The 22172-nt window shown below is 36.9% G+C and overlaps 1 protein-coding gene across 4 annotated transcripts in view; it reads right to left on the bottom strand.

The window, feature by feature from the left end:
- PBX3 (PBX homeobox 3) overlaps positions 1–22172 on the bottom strand; it is a 220004-nt gene that overhangs the window by 159850 nt on the left and 37982 nt on the right. The window contains exons 1-2 of one of the 4 annotated variants that reach the window (XM_060608663.3): positions 21994–22080; positions 21555–21611 (exon numbers count right to left, since the gene is read on the bottom strand). The exons of the other annotated variants lie outside the window; for them this stretch is intronic. Of the exons in view, the coding sequence (XP_060464646.1) occupies positions 21555–21591 (37 nt within the window). The 5' untranslated portion in view covers positions 21592–21611; positions 21994–22080. Of the gene's footprint in view, positions 1–21554; positions 21612–21993; positions 22081–22172 lie in introns of those variants that run through there. 4 annotated transcript variants of the gene reach the window in all.

Here is a 22172-nt window from a genome sequence, read left to right as displayed (position 1 = left end):
TCTGTGCTGATGGTGCAGAGTCTGCTTGGGATTCTCTCTCTCTCTCTCTCTCTCTCTCTCTCTGTCCTTCCTCTGTTTGTGCTCACTCTCTCCCTCAAAAATAAATAAACCTAAAAAAATTTAAAAATTAAAAAAAAAAAAAACAACCACAAGTGATTTTGCTGACGGAGTGAATACTGGCTGCAGGAGAAAAAGGAAAAATCATAGGTGACCCCAGAGCTTCTCTGGCCTGAGCTGCTAGATGAGTGATGTTGGCCTTTACTAAAATGAGGAAGAGAACATTTACAAAGAAAATCAAGAATCCCATTTTGAATATGCTGATTTTGGATGCTCATTAGATATCCAAATGGAGATACCGAGTAGGAAACTTGCTGAGCCCAAAATTCAGGGGAAAGGATCAAAGTGGCAATATGATTTTGGGAACCATCAGAATTATTAACATTTAAAGCCATAGGACTAAATGAATAAGCAGGTAAGGATCACCAGACATTTGAGGACTGTCTCTAACATAAAAGCTAAAATATAACAAACAGGAAAAATATATATAATTCAGAGGAAAACAGACAATGCAGGTAGTAGGCAAAAAAAATGAAAAAAAATCTAAAATACCATGATATCCTTAAGGATAGGAAGACTTGTGTCTATAAAACAAGAGAAAGGAAGAATGGTAGGAAGGATTTATGTAATTCAGTCCAAAGGTTCAAGTAGGGCTAAGCAAGGCAGATGTGTCAATGGAGGTGGAGAAGGAAGCACACCCAAGCAGGGTTGGCAGTTTCCCCAGGGGGTTTTGGAGAAAATCTGCATAGTGACCAATGATGGCCTACTGTGGGCTCTGGGAAGTTCACACAGGGAGAAGAGAATATTCACTGGTTGGGGTGGAGCTAGGGGAAGGATTGAACCATCCTAGAGTACTGGAGCCTAAGAAGGTAAGAAGATGGTGAGGGAAGGAGAGGCAAGTGGTGATAGGAGGTTAGCTATAATCAGAGAGGACTGATCTAATAATTAAACATATTAAGTTTATAGAAACCAGGTTTCACACTGTCAAAAAAGGGAGTTACAAACATGAAACAGGAGAAAATTATAACGAATTTTGTGGTGTTGAAATGGGAGTCATGGTTTTCCAGACAGATATTGATTCAAATTTGTTCTGATTGTGTGTGTGTGTGTGTGTGTGTTCTCTAGATTTTTTTCACTGAGGAGATCCAGAAGCAGCAACACCCAGTAGCAATGAACTCACTTTATACGTAAATCTTGGTTTCTAAATGCCATTCTCCACTAAAAGGAAACAGGGATACTTAGAGAATATGGCTGATTCCAGGGCTGGGGCAATGAAAATACAAGGTGAGCTTGGAACATCTTAATGGACCAGAATGGCTCAAGAAATAATGAAGGTATGTCAAAATGACACAGAAGACAGCCTAGAGGGCTCTCCCTGGCCATGAAAATTGCAGACACAGTGGTCCCAATATTAATGAGTTGCTGACCAAATTGTATTAGGTTGAGCTTCTTGTTATATAACAGAGAAATCTTGTTTTGCTTAAATGACAGTACTTGGGGTTTTCGTTATTTGCAACCTACATATATGTATGTTAGATGGGCAGGAGAGATGACTGAAAAACTTTGAGTCCTTGTATTGATCAGAAGGGTAGGAGACTAAATAACACTGGCTTTTGGTAAGACAAAAATGCATGCTGACACCCATTAACATAATAGAAATAGAATGTGAAACTCTTAAGTTTGTAGATGGAAAAGAACAAAGCATATGTAGTCAATTAAGAGTCAAGTAAGTAGACTATATTTGTAATGTTTTACTCCTTTAAAAAATCTAAAGATAATGTAACTAAATGTATACATTTGATGAAGCTGGATGTGGGTACATGGTTGTTTATTTTATTATCCAGTAACTTTCTGTATGCTTTCAATAGTTCATAAGATACCTATATTTTCTTAAAGGCCAATTGAAAAGCTACTAGACAAACCTTCCTTCTCTAGTGAAGTAATTAAGATCTGGACCTCATGTTTATCACCCAAATAAAGATTTAAACATCAGTTAAGAAAGAGTCTAAGGATTCAAGAAAGAGACAGAGACAATTCTAGCTAGTGTAAGCAGAAGAGAGATTTCTGAAAAATATTACAGAGCTTTCAGAATTTCCCAGAAGGCCTGATCCCTATGTAACCTGCAACTATACCCAAATCCTCATGCAAGACTGCCACTGGACACTGAAGCCACACCTCACATCTTGGGAGCCGAAGGCACAGTGACTAAGGGCCCCACCACCTGCCACCCATGAAAAGCCAATCTCTATGCCAGCTCTGCCACCTTCATTAGGAACAGATTCCAAACTATACCATCTTCTTCACACTTTTCTCTTCCAAATTCAAATGACTGCATCTGATTGGCTGGGTCTGGATCATATGCCTGAGCCCCAGCTTCAAAAAAGATGAGGAAATTGTCTTCTGGCTTGGGGATACAGAACTAAAAGTAGCATTTCCCCCAGCAGAAGACAGATATTCAAAAGATGCTGAGTAACTACATACATAGAAATATCCAAAAGTCCACTATAGTCTGAGATCAGTGAAAAACAGCCAAAGAGGCCTACACAAGAAGGCACTTCTTAACACAAGAAGGCACTTAGAGGTAGAGTCAGGCCTGGTCAGAATGAAGCTGTATACAAAGATCTCACCAGAAACAGAGAATCACATGCATGGTTTACTGGGTACTATAGTTATTCATCCACACACACACACACACACACACACACACACACACACACACAAAGAACACATGCATCTACTCATTCCTGCCTTGGAAGCTCACCATTACATCATAAAATATATTCTTTTGAACACAATTATTTTCTTTTTTTAATTTTTAAAATATTTATTCATTTTTGAGAGACAGAGACAGAGCGTGAGTTGAACAAAATTATCTTATAAAATGGAAATCCTTTGACAATTGTAAAACATTAACCTAACATCAGTCAATAGTAAGTTAGTATAGGATACTTGCCTCTGAGAGACAAACACTGAGAAAATGAAAAGTTTTATAAAAGCAAAGAGAAGGGAAGGGTCATTTGGGAACCTGTACAACTAGGCCTTCAGAAGGATGGCACAAAATCAGGAAGCACCTAGAAGAAAAGAGAATAAATGAGGAGAGATTCAGAAGAAATTATGGGAAGTCTGCTGAAGACAAAGTTTTCTTACTCCACGAATTAACCCAGGGCTCTACAAAGATCCAGTGATCAGAACTCCAAACGTTGAACTAAACCTTATCATCTGACAGAATCCCTACCTTTGGAGAGTCTCTCACCCCAACATCTATTCTGTGCTTAAAGACAAAAAGATAGGGGCACCTGGGTGGCTCAGTTGGTTAAGCACCCAACTTCAGCTCAGGTCAAGACTGCATTGTTCGCGGGTTTGAGTCCTGCATTGGGCTCTGTCCTGACCATGCAGAGCCTGCTTGGGATTCTCTCTCTCCCTCTCTGCCCCTCCCTTGCTTGCACTCTCCTTCTTGCTCTCAAAATAAAGAAATAAACTTAAAAAAAAAAAAAAAAGATAGTAATCCACTTCAACTGTCCCTACTGTGTTTTTTGAAAAGCATTAAAATGTATGGAGTGTATATATACTAAAAAACATATAAAGTATACATATGGTATACTGCTAGTGGGATTGTGAAATGGTGCAGGAACTCTGAAAAACAGTCTGGCAGTTCCTCAAAAGATTAAACAAAGAGTTACCCTATGACCCATCAGTTCCAATCATGGGTATGTACTCAAGAGAAATAGAAACATTACGTCCATATGAAATTTTGTACAAAAATATTCATAGCAGCATTATTATAATAACCAAAAAAGAGGAAACAACATAAAGGTCTTTCAACTGATGAGTAGGTAAATGAAATATGCTATATTCATATAATGGAATACTATTCAGCCATAGAAAGAAATAAAGCACTGATACACGTGACAACATGAATGAACCTTTAAAATTTTGATAAATGAAAAGAAGCCAGTCACAAAAGACCCCATATTGTATGATTCTGTTTATGTGCAATGTGTACCATAAGCAAATTCAAAGAGATGGAAAGGACATCAGTGGCTGCCTAGGGCTGGGGTCACGGGGGAAAATGGTGAGTAACTGCTAACAAGTATATGGTTTCTTTTTGGGGTAATAAAGGTGCTCTAAAATCGTGGTGATGGTTGCACAATTCTGAGGATATACTGGAAACCAATGAAATGGACACTTTAAATGTGTGAATTGCACGGCATGTGAATTATGTCTCAATGAAATATACGTATGGTATAAAAATAATAAGCAACCGTCACCCACTGTACCTACTATCCGGTTGAAGAAACAATCTAACATAATCTTTGAAAGAACTTTGTGCACCCCTCCCCTATTCCATCCGTGACCCCTCCTTTCATCCCCTTTAGAGTTTTATCCACATTCATATACAAGTTTAGTTTTACATGTCTTTGAACTTTATATAAAAGTATCACACTGTATGTGCAGTCAGTTCTGCTACATACAACATACGTTGTCACTAAAATCACTGAGCTATACAAAAAAAGAGTTAAAAAAAAAAACAAAAAAAAGGCTATTAAAACCACAGAGCTTATGGGAATAAAGGTGTCAGTGATACCCATTAATAAAAAAGTAGGACTCTAAAAAAGATAGTCGAGTTTTATACATGTTAAACGATTAAGAAATACATACGTAATGCAATGAACAGAGCATATCACTTTGAAACAGACCTGGAGTTTGCTTAAAGAGGTAGATGTTGCAAAGGACTATAAAGCTACTATAAAGTGGTGGAAGGAGTGTTATCTGAAATCAGACAGAAAATTCCAAGACTAGATGTCGACGGGTGGGGGTGGCTCATACCACACTCACTGAATGCAGGTGGCTGAAAGATGTTTGAGGGGTGTGTATTTTGCATATTCTTAAGTGGCTCATCTCAGACGGGTGCAGTTTTTTGCATTCACCCAGTGCTTCTCAAGAATGAATTCATACATAAGCAAATGCAAAATCTGCATTATGCCCAAATTATCCCCTAATCTATCAATCACATTGGGAACACTTTCACATTTTCAAAACAAGCATTATAGCAGAACTGATTGTATTCCTTATGGTTCCTCTTTTGTGAGCTACCAAGTTTTTTTGTCCATTTTTCTACTAGGTTTTTTCTTAATAATATATAGCAATTCTTTATATATCCTAATGTTAATCACTTATCAGTGATTTATACTACAGTATCTTCTCCCACTCTGTGGCTTATACTTTCATTTTCTTCATGGTTTATACTGAGGACCAAAATTCTCCATTTTAATGTAACTGAATATAACTTATAGATAATAACTTATCAATAGTTTCATTTTCAAATTGTAATTATTGTGTCCTAAGAGATATTTCCATACTCTGAGGTTACAGGTATTCTACTTTGTCTTCTAAGTTTTAAAGTTTATTTGCCCTTGTTCATTTGTTTATTAAGATAGTAATTGTGTTTAGGAATATGAAGAACCTAGGCTATCCTCAGAAGTAAAGTTGCAATAGAGTCACAAAGAGAACTAAATGATTACAAAGAAAATAGCTAGACCCATAGAATGATTTAGCCAAAATATAAAAATCATTATCAAGGCAGAAAGTAGTATAAGAAAAACTAATCAGGGGCGCCTGGGTGGCTAAGTGGGTTAAGCATCCCACTTTGGCTCACATCATGATCTCACGTTCCGTGAGTTTGGGTCCCGCGTCGGGCTCTGTGCTGACAGCTCAGAGCCTGGAGCCTACTTCAGATTCTGGCTCCCTCTCTCTCCGCCCCTCCCCTGCTCACACTCTGCCTCTCTCACTCTTAAAAATAAATAAAACATTAAAAAATGTTAATCTATATCACATCTCCCCTCTAAAAGTACATTTTAAAAAAACTGCCTCCCTAAATTAAACAATTACAGTCAATCTGCATTTGTGAATTTACCTGCTCACTAAAACTTATTTGTAAACGCAAAATCACTACTTAGGTGCTTTCGTGGTCATTTATAGATATGTACTTGCTCAGAGTAGAGAAAATTTTGAGTTACCAGATGTGCATGTTTCGAGCTGAGGTTGAACAGGACAACGCTCCTCTTTCTTATTTGCTTTCACGCTGTAAACAAGTATTCTTTTTAGTCTATTTAGTGTCATGGTTTTCACATTTTTGTGCTTTTTCTTGGGGATTTTGCTATTTAAAATGGCCCCCAAGCACAGTGTTGAAGTGCTGTCTAGTGTTCCTAAATACAAGAAGAACGGATTGTGCCTCACAGAGAAAACACCTACTATGTTAGAAAAGTTTCATTCAGGTGTGAGCTACAGCTTCATGTTCTTGGCCGTGACTTCAATGTTAATGAATCAACAGTATCAGTTTAATCAGGGTCTTTTTAAACAGAAATACATACAAAACAAGGTTCTGCGCTGACTTATTTAAAACTGTGAAGATCAGAGACTTGCAAGAACCTAATTCTGTATTTCCCTTAGGACCAACGGTTCAGGATTGCCTAAGTCAGTGTTTGAGGTGACTTTAACTTGTGTGAATAACAAAAATGCTCCAAAGTTATAGAAAGAAAATTAAGGGTGCTCCTTAGGAATCTGTTAAGCAACAATTTTATGGATACTGTCAGTCCCACATTATTCACACCACGTATCATATTTTTCCACTAGAAAAATGTTGAAATTGTAGACTAAAAACAAAAGGTTTCAAAGTAAATACTGTTTGTATTTAGTGATTTACCACCATCCAGAATCTCTTACATTGTCTTCAACGTCCAGAAAACAGACTTGCTATTTAAATTTTATCTACGCCTGATCTGTAAGTGGACTTTATTCCATATTTCCAGAGATGAGACTTCATACTCAATTCATAAACCACTGTTATATAAACCAGAATAGAAATGCATTGATTTATTAAAAAAAAGAGATGTCTCTTACTTACATATCCTACTCAGAGAACTTCATTCAACTCCTAGTGTCAAGGTACTTGGGAAATCAAATTAATAATCAAACACTTGACTGGTAAGCACAGAACTACAGTTTTGAAGAATATGTCATAATGATGGGGCGCCTGGGTGGCTCAGTCGGTTGAGCGCCGACTTCGGCTCAGGTCACGATCTCGCGGTCCGTGAGTTCGAGCCCTGCATCGGGCCCCTGTGCTGACAGCTCAGAGCCCGGAGCCTGTTTCGGATTCTGTGTCTCCCTCTCTCTGACCCTCCCCCATTCATGCTCTGTCTCTCTCTGTCTCAAAGATGAATAAAAACGTTAAAAAAAAAAATTAAAAAAAAAAAAAAAAAGAATATGTCATAATGAGAGTAGTCTGATGAACTGTCACTATCCTAAAAGAGAAAACATATTTCTAATAGAGTATGTTTTAAGGGCTAACTAGGCACTGATACTTGCATGAGTTCACTCATACAGGCCTCACAACAGCCTTATGAAAGAGGCAACACACAAGTAAGTCTTTTAGATTAGGAACTTGGGTTTAGAGGAATTAAGAACCTTAACAAAGGTTATGCCTTCAAAACCTTCACAGGCTTCCCATTGCTCTTTAGAATAAAATCCCAAATCCTCACTAGGGCCCGAAGCCCCTCTGTGATCTGGCTCTAGCTCACCTCCCCAACCTTATCTTATACCATTCTCCCTTTCACACATACACTCCAGCCACCCCTGCACCCATTCTGAGCCTCAAATACAGTGAGTCCTTTCCTACACTGAGGCCTCTTCCTAGTATACTCTTGCCTGTTCATTCTAAGCCTACCAGTCTCAGTCAAATGAAACTTCTTCAAAAATATCTTCTTTAAACAATCCACCTAAAGTTCTCTAATATCTCTTTCATCCCTCTGTTCATTTCATCCATGGTGCCTTCTTCAATCTTAAACTACCTTGTTTATTTATTCATTTACTTGGATTTGTCTAACAGAATGTAAAAGCTCAGTAGGTAGCAGCTTATCTGTTTTATTTATTGCTATATTCATTACATATAGCACAGTGCCTGGCACACAATTCCGTATAAAGTATTCACTGAATAAATAGCTAGGATCAATGATCATTTAGCAGAGATATAGCAGAAGAGATTTACAGATTAAATGAGTTGTTGGACAAAAAAAAGTCAGTACCTCCTTATCCCTTTGTGTCATGGTGTCCATAGAAAAGGGCAACATTTATACAGCACACTAGGATAAAAAAGACTGCTTGCAGACACAGGCAACGAGCACAAGTGCTCCGGGTATCCCAGAGCCAACCCAGCTGCTCAGAGACTAAAGGTTCATTATCTCATACTGCCTGGAAAGTTCTGCATTGTGATGGTTGAGATCTCTTCCTGTTCTGAAATTCTAATTTTTAGGAACTATTACAAGAAATATACAGACCAAGGAATCTTAATTCATATTGAATGAAGTCTGTATTTAAAAATTATAACTTAATTTATAAATTGATTGCCGATATATAGTCTATAACCAATTCAAGGATTTTTTTATCCCTAAGACTGATCTGAGAGTGAACTACTAATATAACTCACGGTAGCAAATACAGCAGGAGATGAGGAAGCTACATTTTAAAGGCCATGGCCACAACAAAGATGCCCAATACTCAGACTAGATAAAGACTCCAAAGTCAGTCTGTTCTTTTACATGTTATTCATCCCCTTATATAGCATGTACAACCTACCTTGACTTTGTTGCCAAACCAGGCCATCACATGGCCCTGACATTTCTTAAAGTTCCTATAATTCAAAGAGAATTTGTAAGACTACCCTCTAAGGTCATTAACTTTACTCACCAGTTAAATTAAAAACTGGAGGTAACTGTGTACAGTTTATTTTATGCCAATTATACTTCAATAAGCTTGTAAAAATTAAATAAATAAAAGTCTGAGGATAATGACTTTTAGTTATTATCACTAATAATGTGACAGAGACACCATGCGTCTCGATCTAATCACCGAGGACAAAACACCACTTTTGTGATATTCCTGCCAAAAATGTACAATAACCTACTTATAAGGAAACATCAAAAACACTGAATTGAAAGAATATGTTCCAAAATAAATGGCCTATATTCTTAAAAAATGTCAATGTCATGAAAAACAAAGATTAGGAATTGTTCCAGATTAAAGGAGACTTGAGACCTGAAATGTAATTCATGTTCTTACTTTGGAACCTGGACAATAGTTTTTTTTGTTCCTTTTGCTATAAAAGATGTTAATGGGAAAACTGATGACATTTGAATAAGGTCTACAGATTAAATAAAAATATCATTGTTAATTTCCTGATTTTGATAACCACATTATGGTTATAAAAGAGAATATATTTGTCTTTACAAAATGTGCACTGAAGTTTTTAGTGTTAACAGTGCATCATGTCAATAACTTCCTCACATACAGTTCAGAAAAAAATATTCTGAATACACATATATTCTGTCCCTATGTATGTGTGTGTGTACATATATATAAATAAATAGAAAGGGGGAAGAGAGAAATTTTCAAAAAATCCAAAAACCTGAGGGTGTATGAGTAAAGAAAAGATGATTTTAAAAACCACATGCAAGCTATGAGGGGACATTCTGGAGAATTTACCAGTTTCAAACACAGAGACAGAATGTGAGAAAACATACCACACAATAACATACATCACTAATTTTATTATGAGGAGAGAGATTTCTGCAAAAAATCTGTATCAGGAACATTTTCTTACAAGTTTATAATTTTTATGGTCTTTTGTTAATAGTAGAGAAAATCATTGTAAGAAATATATCAAAACACTGAAATCATATACTAATTTTCAAAGGAAATCCTTTTACTCAATCATTCCCAAAGCTACATAAAACAAAGGGAAGCAGAGTTGTTGGCAAGAGAAATAGGAGAACAACTTGAAAACTCTTCCTCTCTAGAATAAAGTGTTGTATCTCACGTAGACAGATACAGCAATGGAATTTTGCTGACTGAAGACACGGCAGCCTAATTCAGCAGCCTGAAGCCCAGAAAAAATGTTGGAAGGATGCAAACAGAGAGGTACTTTAAAATCAAAAGCACATTCAAGGTATTTTATTGTTCATATTAATCTAATATTAATATATACAAACTGCATTTTATCTAGCTCATAAGGAAATAGAAGGAGCTGTGTAAATTCAATTCAACAAATATCCCACGAAAGCCTAAATTAATTCCTAGTGCTCAGATTAGTGTTCCTGCTAAAACCTTTAAATGAAAGAAAGGATACAATTTACATGTTGAAATGATTACTGTTAGTAAACACCCTGTGAAACCAGGAAAAAATTTCCCCAAGAGAGAACCATTTTTCTATTAGCAGTAGCCATCCCAACCACTTTGTTTCACTGAGGTGTTGGGATGGTGCTAGTTAACAGATTTGCGTTTAGGAAGAACGGATACATTGATTTCTAGGGTTTTCCATGTAGGAAGTGCTGAATAGATATAATACAACCACTTTTTTATTGGCATCCTAATTTACAAGGCATAATAATTTACCACAAGACATAGAATTTAGAATTATAAGACTAACACATGAAAGAACTGCTTTCTGGGTCAACATTACAATGTAAGACTTCCCAAGAGTTTCTTAGTGGAATGTATGTGTATACCACACCAAAGTACTCTCCTGAAAAACTATTTTTACCCTGCTTCGTTCTGCGAGGGAGTTGAGGCAGGAATCTGTTACTAGCTTAGTTTGGCTTTTTTCTCATTATCTACACGTCTAAGCTCTCTTACTGGCATCACACCCTTATTTATCTTTTCAGTGTAAATTTCTGTGATGTTTCTTTGAAGTGGCACAGCTCAATCAGCCAGCATCACTGAGTCCACAGTTAAAACAGAAACCAAATACCCTGTTGTTAAGATCTGGTGGTCTATTATTACAGCTTTAAGCTCAAATATCTTGCAGTATTTAATACTATAATTGCTATTAGTATCATAGCAATAATTGGAGCTAATAATGACAATAATAATAAATATGACTGTAACAATGGAGTTACTTGATTTGTGAAGCTTTACCTCCCAAGAAGGAATCAGAAAAAATATACTGAATGGATACATCCTAGAAAATAAAGCCAGAAAATTTAGTCAGAATTAAATTTAATGAGTACAGTTCTGTCTGATTTAAAAGGATGTGAAAACTCAGTTCTATGGGTCAAAGATGTTATATAGAAAATTACCACTAAATTCTAGCTCATGACATTTTTATCCCATTCTATAAACTTGATTACATATGCCTTTCAAAACTGAGAATTATCTGCTAATACTCAGTCTACTCTACTCGACACACGTCTTCATCCAATTATATCCATGCCCAGGAAAAGAAAATGTTGGCTACACTATAACGCTGCTTCAGGATGAGTCAGTAAGGAAAACAGATTGCAGGTAGTGAAACAATATTACAGAGGGGAAACAGTGTTCATATTTAAGTATAGACAAACCCTAAAGCAGAAAAGACTTTTTTGCTTCTTTAATTAATGTCACTTCTGGTCATCTAAGTTTTGCCTCATGATCTAAAATGTATCACCTTAAAATGAAAAGACAAAGAAATAACAGAAACACTGAAGTCGGGGCTGAATGATGATTTAGTATCAGAATGGCAATGTACAGGAATTTTTGGATTAGTAAACAGCAGACAAACAACGGCAAATAACCTTAGGAAATGAAAAAGCTAAATGTAAATATACTGAATTAAAAGTATTTTTAAGAACGGAAATAAAACCTTAGAAGAGTAAAGTCTGTTCTAATAGTCTTTTTAAAAAGTTAATACTAAAGCAATATATATGTATATGTTATTTAAAATAATCTAGTTAAACAAATCGGGACTGGCTTTCTTTTTAAGATGGCAGTTAAGGGTAATTTCATTAGAAGGGAACGAATACATATTTGTTTAGTTATATCCAAACATGACTTTTAAGAGTCCATTAACTACCACAGCTGCTGTGGTAAATTCATGTATATGTGTTGGCAGGAACACATAAAGGCATGATATAAAGGAACAATAATTAGAAAATGAAAAAAAAAACATATTAAAGTTTCTGGTTTTGTAGAGTTAATTTCTTTTCTCTTCCTTCTTTTCATACCCTCTTCCCTCAAGAAGTTTCCAGAACCCAAAGAAATTTATTTGGCAAATATCTGCTGAAAAATAAATCAAGTATTAATGATCACCATACTGTTTTGTGATTTTTTTTTTTCCCAAAGAAATGTGGAGAGGGGAATGAGAAGAGGAAAAGACAGAAAAGTATGTGTTTGGCAAGAAGTCAATAAAATTTATAAGGGGTATCGATGCTGACTTAGAATATAAATTTCATTAATGAAGACTCTGAGAACTTGTGTATAATTATAGACAAATGTACTAACAATCTTTTGAAACTCCATGGGAGTAAAATAGCCATCAGTGTATTTCATAATCCCAGATTTAAACAGCTTTTCCAACAAGCTGTCTGGGTAATTACTAAGCTATCTAAGAATTACTGTGAACTTTGTACCTTTTTAGTTCACTGACAGATGACTATTTGTTATTAGCTCAAGTAATAATAATGTATTAAAATACTTGCTTAATATACAGAAACATATGTTTGCATTTAGACTACAATGCAATTTGTTCCCCAAAAATATATTATGAAGAGTCACAAAGAACTCTGTGAATCCGCAGTAGGGCAACAAAAGCAAAATCAGTTGCTATTTCTCTTAGAGTCTGTGATAAATAAGAGTCACCTCATGCCTGGATGCATATTCTGAAGGAGTATTTCTTGATTGGGGGGGGGGGGGGATTGTCGCTTTTGTTATGTTAATGTTTTGTTTGTGATCATAACTACAGCTGGAGAGGAAAGCTTATTAAATTCTCCTTAAGAATTCCTGATCTGTACAAACACAGTTAAATATGTTGATCTGATTTTCTAAGAATTAAATAACTCACCTTCAGTAGAGATAAAGTAACTCAGAGACCAAATCCATGAACTGTTAAAAAATTCTAATTGAGGATGTGGACATTTTGAAAACTAAAGTTAAGTTCACTAAGACAGAAAGGGTGAGGCAGAAACAATTCTTGTGTCTTTATTGTGTCATTTAGAACATATAACTAATTCCAGCAAGTTAAAGGAGCCCTCACTAAAAAATATTCACTGATCAGTAACTTACATGTTACTGGAAACTTCTGCCACATTTCAAAACTCTACTTTTTATTCCAAATAAGTCCTTAAGATAGAATCGAGGCTTTTTAATGTAGTGGCTATCTTCAAAGTTTGTGTATATTTTCTTTTGACATTATGTATTTAGGTCTTCTAACATTTGTCTTAGTCACTATGGTAAAATTCTATTGATTAAGAAAATGAACAGAAAAAAGAGGCAAATGAATGGTCGTTAGCATAATGTTAACAGTGTGTAGCCAACTAAGAATTACTGGGGTGTTTTCAACTAAGAATTATTGTGGGGTGGTTACCATATGAATTAGGTAATCCGTGTCCCCTGTAAACAATAGTCAACATAAACACACAAAACCTAAGTTTTTAAATACGGTAAACATAAATATAAGAATATACTGGCGCAAACTTGGAATTGTAAGTCTAGTGAATGTGGTTTCACTTCAAACATGGCCTCTCATAGTATCACACACAATTAAGAACTTGACTAACGCTTTCTAGTGTTGGATAATCAAGAAAACCTCCTTGGAGTGGATGGACTCAAGTTCTGATTTAAAGAAGGAGAAGGAAACAGTGAGCAGATAGGAAGAAAACTATTCCCTATATATTAGCCCTTACAGCCTCCCTACTGCAGACAATATATCTCTTTTCTTAGCCATAGGCTACCCACTCACAAGTCTTTACAACATCCATGGTGGTGGTAAGGAACAATTTAATACAACAGCCCGCCCCACAGAAAATTTCCACTCAACTTTAAAGGCTTGTCATATCTGTCCCATCAATTGGTGGGAAGAGATGAAAATGGATTCTCAAGAGCAATAGGCTTAATGCACTACCCCTGAGGTAGTAAACCATCCCACTTAGTGTAAATAGTTTTGAAACCTGGTGATATAAGTATAAGATCCATTTCTCATCTGTAAAAGCAAAGGCTAAGGCATATTAACTGCCATGGTTTCAAATCATCAGTAAAGCTAAAATACCAAGAGAGAAAGGTGAAGAGGCACTGTCTGTGTGGCTCTTGACTTTAACCCTAGGCAGTGAACTGAATGCATGCCAAGTCCGGTATCTAATTTTAATTTGAGTTATTTCCACACTAACCATATTTTCATTACATATTACTAACTGTCTAACGACAAAGAAAAGAAAACAGACATGAAGAACACTGCAAAAGCACAAGCTAGACTTTACAGCTTATGAGTCAAGGCTGAAACTAAGTAAAGACAATCCAGAATATGCAAGAGGACTCTTGTCTGTCATACTGAAAAAGGTCCAAAATAGTGACGATGTAAGTTTTCAACAACCGCTAACTATATGTACAACCACGTTTTTATATCCCTCGTATCATAAGCTCAAATACAATGCTTAAAATTGACAGCACTTCAACAAATCATTTTTTAAATTGCTTTGAGACTTTATATATTAAAGATTTATTTTACATTTTTAAAAATTTATTTTTAGATTTTCCATTAGCATTAAAATGGAAACTGTATTGTTATTCATGGCCCATAGTCTCACAGTGTCAATGCCAGTGGAAAAATCTCACTGGGTAAAACCCTCCACTTATATACTATGGGATCAGATATATGGGTTTCTTTAGATCCAATAAGGCACCATTGGAATCACTGCAGTTTATGTGTTGTATATGACTGACTGAGTACAAACCAGGCTCTACGGACCCAAGGATTTAGTAAAACTGCAAGCATTTATTTCACTGGTTAACCTAGAGTATACACTTTCATCAGAAAAACTACAATAGCAGTAAAGGGACTGGTAAGACCGCTTTTACTAAATTCTGAATCTGAGTGTTTTTTTAGCTACCAAACGATTCTCTGGAAAGGTATGGAGACACAACGGCTAGGTGCTATATATGAAAACGTTACAAATCAAAAGAACAACATTAATATTTCCTTTGTGTGAAGACACTAACATATTACTCTAACACAATATACCTCAGAACATATTTAAATCCTGCACAGATTTTCACCTGGGACCATACCAAAAGGGTTTCCACTAACAAGTAACAATTATCTAGAAAATGTTTCTGGAGTGTGGGCACAAAGAAGAGAATTATAATGGGCCATACATATAAAGGATATAGCAATAGAAGCAACATTACAAGGCTTCCTTCAGAGTGAGGATGAAGCCAGTGACTGCTGTTTGTACACTACCATTAGAAAGAGACTGTTCTGCCAGAGGCAAAAAAGTTGGTAAGTGAATGCATCAATACTGAATTCAGTCAGTGTTGCCTTCAAAATGTAATGGCTCATTCAGTGCAAACATTAGGAAAAAGCTAATGGAAGGGTTTCCTAGCCAGCTAGATTGAACACAACATGAGGTCCTCCCTTGGTATACACATTGAACAGTGTTTAATTCTGCCTTCTGGTTGCCCAACTTTGCTATCTTTGGAATGAAGTGGAAGCTAAAAGGGCTTCTGGGCTCTGCTCTGTTTTATCAACTTACGGGGCTGTAAAAAAAATATCCATGAGGTTCTACTTCCTCTTCACAGACCAAACACAACCTTGGCAAAAGGCATAAATAGGTAATTATAATAGTCTGGGATACTTGTTATCTTATCCTCAGAAATCTTTTTTGTTGTTATTGTTATAAATTAAAAATGATGACAGAGAAAGCTAAATAAAAAACTAATTTCTCATAGTTCTAGATAGGATGTCATTCAGTAACATAAACTAAGCAGTAACTAAAGCCAGGATTCTAATTTTCTTCCCTTTCATCAACACTGACTCAAGAAAGAGTTAATTCTAAAGTTTCATTGTTGCCCAAAGAGGCAATCTGCCCTACTATTGTGTTTCTCAAACTCCAATGTGCGTATGACTACCTGAAAATCTTATTAAAATAAAATTTCTGGGACACCTGGGTCCAACTATTGATTTTGGCTCTCAGGTCATGATCTCATGGCCTGTGGGATCAAGCCCCACATCAGGCTCTGTGATGACAGCGTGGAGCCTGCTTGGGATTCTCATTCCCTCCCCCACCCCTCCCCTGCGTGCGCACATGTGTTCTTTCCCTCTCTCTCTCAAAATAAATAAGTAAACTTAAAAAAAATTTTTTTTTTATTTTGTAATTGTGTTTTAATGTTTATTTAGTTTTAAGAGAGAGAGGAGGAGATAGAGCATGAGCGGAGGAGGGACAGAGAGAGAGGGAGACACAGAATCTGAAGCAGGTTCCAGGCTCTGAGCTGTCAGCACAGAGCCCAATGCGGGGCTTGAACTCACGAACTGTGAGATCATGACCTGAGCCAAAGTCGGATGCTTAACCGACTGAGCCACCCAGGTGCCCCCCCCCCCCAAAAATTTTAAATATAATGTCTGATTCAGTAGTTCTAGGGTGGGGCATACAATCTACAATTCTTTTTTTTTTTTTTTTTTTTTTTTTTTTTAACGTTTATTCATTTTTGAGACAGAGAGAGACAGAGCATGAACGGGGGAGGGTCAGAGAGAGGGAGACACAGAATCTGAAACAGGCTCCAGGCTCTGAGCTGTCAGCACAGAGCCTGACGCGGGGCTCGAACTCACGGACCGCGAGATCGTGACCTGAGCCGAAGTCGGCTGCTTAACCGACTGAGCCACCCAGGCGCCCCTACAATCTACAATTCTAATAAGCTTCGAGTAGCAAGGATCCAGCAAACACAGGAGTTTTTCTTACCCATCAACTCTCATATTTCCATAATTAAAAACAATTTTTGAGTAACTCAGCGTCTTCAGGTTTTAATTTCCTCATTTGTAAAATGAAGAATTCATTTAATCAGGCTTTTTCAAGAAAGCACTACATTTGTAAGAAAGCAAAATAAAAGTAAAAAATAAAAGTAAAAGGTATTAGCATTATGATAATATCAAAATGCTTTTTATCACATTGAAGCTGGGTGATAGGGTACATAGAAGTCTATTATACTATTCTCTCTACTTGTGTGTATGTTTTTAAATCTCCATAATAGAAAGCATTTAACATGTGACCACTCACTAAACTCCCTACAAAAGTTGTTTTATATTATAATGATTTTAATATATTGTATTAAATCTTTAAAAATTCATCCAAAAGGCACAAAAAACATTGTAGGTGATGCATGTTTTCATTATCTTGATTGCAGTGATGGAGTCACTGGTATATACATATGTCTGAACTTATCAAATTATAGTTTTTAAACATGTGCAGCTTATTCAAGTGAATTATATCTCAATAAAGCTGTTTAATAACAATAAAGTTTACCTACTCTCTATTTCGTTTATGAAAAACAAAAACAATAGTTTGAAGTTCTCAACGGGAAACCACTGCTGCTTATCACTGACAGCTGAAAACTGGCCTTTGAAGTCTTGACCTGAAGAACAGTACTATAGGGCCAAGCTAGCCAGTTTTCAGTCAGAGAATTAAAACTCCTTAGTTCCAGCAGGTCAATGTCAATGTCGTACTTCACTATCTCCACTAGCTATATGGCGCTGCCATCCCCACCACCTCTCACCCCTCCATTCTCACTTCCTTCACCTCCCCTACAGTTCTCATTCTAACCACCCAGGGAAGTCATTTTTCTTCAAAAAGCCACACTTTGAAGGATCTATTCGAGTGTAAGTGCTGTTTCTTCTGCCAAAAATGTCCTCTTCATCCTTTTTCTGCCATTTAGACTCGTATTTGTCCTTTGTGATCCAGTTCAAAATCTACCTCCTTTGTGAAGTCTTTCCTGACTTCTTTAAACTGTCAGTTGCTCCCTCCTCCTTACTCCCGCAGTATTCTTTTCATACCTCTAGGATTCTAATACAATAGTTTACAAATTCGACCATGTATCCCAATATACATATATTTAGTTTACATGTATAATGTTCATGTACTATTAGTATTAGCTAATATTTTAATACATACTGTACAATTAGGAAAAAAATATAATTAGGGTAAGGTTCATTGTCGCAACAGTGGTCAATATAAAATACAAAAATAAGGGGCACCTGAGTGGCTCAGTTGGTTAAGTGTCCAACTCTTGGTTTTGGCTCAGGTTCATGATCTTGTGGTCTCCTGAGTTTGAGCCCCACATAGGGCTCTGTGCTGACAGTGTGGAGCCTGCTTAGGATTCTGTCTCCCTCTCTCTCTGCCTCTCCCCCACCCATGCCGTCTGTCTCTCACAAAATAAACTTTAAAAAAAATAAAAAATAAATAAAATATAAGAATATTGTATAAGTCCTGGGTGTTATATGTAAGTGAAGAATCACTGGATTCTACTCCCGAAGCCAAGACTATACTGTATGTTAACTAACTTGAGCATAAAAAAATAAAATAAATAAAAGAATCAAGACTAATTAAACAAATGTGCTAAATCTGGGCTAATAAAACAAACATACATACATACATACATACATACATGTATGTAGATATACATATGTATGTATGTATGTATGTATGTATGTAGATATATAAAGAAATGATCATGGGGCGCCTGGGTGGCTGTTGGGTGGGTGGCCAACTTCCGCTCAGGTCATGATCTCACAGCTCATGGGTTCAAGCCCCGTGTCGGGCTTTATGCTGATAGCTCAGAGCTTGGAGTCTGCTTCGGAGTCTGTGTCTCCCTGTGTCTCTGCGCGCCCCACTCCCCCACACTCTGTCTCTGTCTCTCAAACATAAACATTAAAAAAAAAATGATCACTATGTTTCTAATGTTTTTGCTGACTTTCTGGTCCAATATTATAGATTATATTATTTTTACCTCATACACAGCTGAGAGATTATGGTTCTACCATTTTAACATACATTTGCAAGAGAGGGAATTCCAACCTCTAGTTTTGCACCCATATACTACTGAACTCATTTCTTTAAAAAATGTAGGGGCACCTGGGTGGCTCAGCCGGGTGAGCATCCAACTTCAGATCAGGTCATGATCTCAAGGTTCATGAGTTCGAGCCCAGCATCGGAATCTGTGCTGACAGGTCAGAGTCTTGGAGCCTGTTTTGGATTCTTTGTCTCTCTCTCTCTCTCTCTCTCTCTCTCTCTCTGTCCCTCCCCCACGTGCTCTTTCTTTCTCTTTCAAAAATAAATAAAAACATTTAAAAAATTAAGGTATAAATTAACATACATTTGCATTATTCTTATTTTAATCCATGGTTTTCTTTACTGATGTTTCTTAGCTAACGTGTCCATTTCATGAGCATTAATTTACTTAAATCTAGATAACATAATATACACATATTCTCAACCAGGCATACAAACTGGCAATACACAAAAACACACCTGGAACTCCCACTGGTCTTTCCCAATACTAAATACTATAAGTAACAAAACAATCCTCTAACACACAAACCACCAATGTCAATCCCTATTTTAAACATTAGTAAAGTCTGTCTTATTCTTCAGGAAAGCATATATTAGAATAGCCACCTTGGGAACAGCCTTCTCAACTTTTAGTAAAGCTGACGATGTGTATCCTATGACCCAACATGGTAGGCAGCCTCTAAGAAAGCCTCCATGATCCTACCTCCTGCTATTCACACCCTTATGTAATTTCCTCCCCTTGAGCGTAGACTGGACTTACTCCTACTGGGCAGAATATGGCAGAAGTGATGAGATTCCAAGATTAGATTACAAATACACTGTGGCTTCCACCTTGGGTTCCCTCTCTCAATCACTTGCTCATTCACTCTGCAGGAAGCCAGCTGCCATATTGTGAGCTGCCCTGTGGAGATGCTATGTAGGGAGGAACTGATGTCTCTGGCCAACAGCCAGTGAGGACCTAAGGCTGCCAACAGCCATATGACTGAGCAGAGAGGCGAATCCTCCCCCAGGTGAGCTATGAGATGACTGCGGGCCCATTGCCACCTGACTATAATATTGTGAGACACTCTAACTCTGAGGCACCCAGTTAAGCTGTGCATAAATGCTTAACCCGGAGAAACTATGAGATAACAAATATTTGCTGTTGCAAACTGCTAAGTTTTGGGGTGATTTCTTATGCAGCAATTGATAACTGAGCTCAAAAAAGATGTGTACAGGAATATTTATAACAGCACTTTATTATGTAAAAAATTAGAGCAATTTAAACATTCATCATCAACAAAACTAAGAAAGAATAGTCATACAATGAAAAATTATACAGCAGGAAAAATGAATGAACTTGAGCTAAAGTGTATCAATGCTGAAAACGCTTTTTTCTTAATGTCTATTTTTTTTTGAGAGAGAGAGTGTGCACATGCACACAAGCAGGGGAGGGGCAGAGGGAGGGGGGCAGAGAGAGAGAGAGAGAGAGAGAGGCAGAGATAGGGAGGGAGGGAGGGAGGGAGGGAGGGAGGGAGGGAGAGAGAGAGAGAAGGAGAGAGAGAGAGAGAGAGAGAGAGAGAGAGAGAGAGAGAGAGAATGAATCCCAAGCAGGCTCCACGCTGTCAGCCCTGATTCCAATGCAGGGCTCAACCCCACCAACCATGAGATCATGACCTGAGCTCTGATATCAAGAGTCAGACGCTTAATTGACTGAGCCACCCAGGTACTCCTCAATGTTCAAAATCTTAAAATCAAAGCTGAGTGGAAAAAAGCAAATTGTAAAAAGAACAGCATGAAACAATTTTCAAGGTTCACAACATGCAACAACAAAAAATCATATGAATGATAAACACCTAATTCAGTGTGGGAGGAAGGAGAAAAAGAAAGGAGGGATGGGATTAGGGGAAGGATACACAGGAAGGAAGCTTTCAATTGCATCTGTAATATTTTATTTCTTAAACTACATGCCATGTACATGGATGTTTGCATGCTATATATACATTTTATATTGTCTGAAATCTTTTGCATTAAAAATTATAAAGATACTAGAATGAAAATAAATAAAATAACATATAACCACACACACACAAATACAGAAAATACATGCGATGAAATGGATAAATTTAAGTAGTTTTCTTCCCCATCCCAATAAATTCTGGGATGTATCTCACATGAGACCACTATTCATATACTATAACACTTAGCACACTGTATCAATTATCTATTTAGATGTATGTCTCCTTCCCTAGGCCATGAACAACTTCAAGGTCCAGAAAAAGCATCCAGTAAATGTTTACAGAATAAATTAATTGTATGAACAGTGCTTATATGGGTTTTGTTTTCCTAACTTAATATCTGCTTTTTCCAAATAAACTGACCATAGTTTGATCTCCATAGGAAACAACTAATGATCTAAGAAAAATTAACTTGGCATGGCGGCATCCACTGTTGTTCATGAACTAATATTAATAATCATCCACATTCATTAAAAAGGTTGTCACAAGGCTCAGTCTTCCTCTCCATCCCAAGTCATACCATTAGGGTGGCTTCGGGGAGCACAGAAGAAATTCAACCAACATCTTAGCCTTACAGTTCTCCGACCTCCTTAAAATCAGTAACCTTTAGCCATTGTGAAAGAACCATTTTGCTTTGACTCACCAACTCCCAAGGCCACATCCTGGACTTTATCACTCATCACCTGGAACTTCTCAACCTCTGAAGAAAATACAAATGTCTCATTCTATGATCACAGCCACTAAAACTGCCAGTCCCCTCATTGCCTTTCTCCCACTTTACATGATCTTTAATCTAATGGAGTCAACCAATCCTCAAATCCTTCCATTTTCTTCTGGTCTATTAACCACTATCCACAATGGATTATATACTGGAATATCCTAACGATGCTCGCAACAGAGCCCTATAATCGACTTCTCCTAGCTGTTTCTCCTACCTGCCAAGGAAAGCCCCAAGCATATACTAATGTTACAATTCACATTAACCTGCTAGAGAAATCATAAGTGGTCATGCTTGTATCATTTCAGTATCAGCCTCCAAACTCAGCTGAGCCCTCAACATAACAATCAATTCTTTTTCTTACCCTTGGCCAGCTCACACTTTCATTCTCTTCAGTAACCATTCCAGGCCTTCATCCCTTCTCTCAAACTCTGTCTCTCCAGCCCAACTTTTACTCTAAGACGATCTTTCCTACTTCATAAAAAAAACAAAAAAACAAAAAAACAAAAAAAAAAAAAAAGTTAATCTGTGCAATACAATTTC

The sequence above is a fragment of the Panthera onca genome, chromosome D4 (assembly GCF_046562875.1).
Source record: "Panthera onca isolate mPanOnc1 chromosome D4, mPanOnc1 haplotype 2, whole genome shotgun sequence".
Classification (NCBI taxonomy): domain Eukaryota; kingdom Metazoa; phylum Chordata; class Mammalia; order Carnivora; family Felidae; genus Panthera; species Panthera onca.
This window is presented reverse-complemented; position numbering and strand designations above follow the sequence as displayed.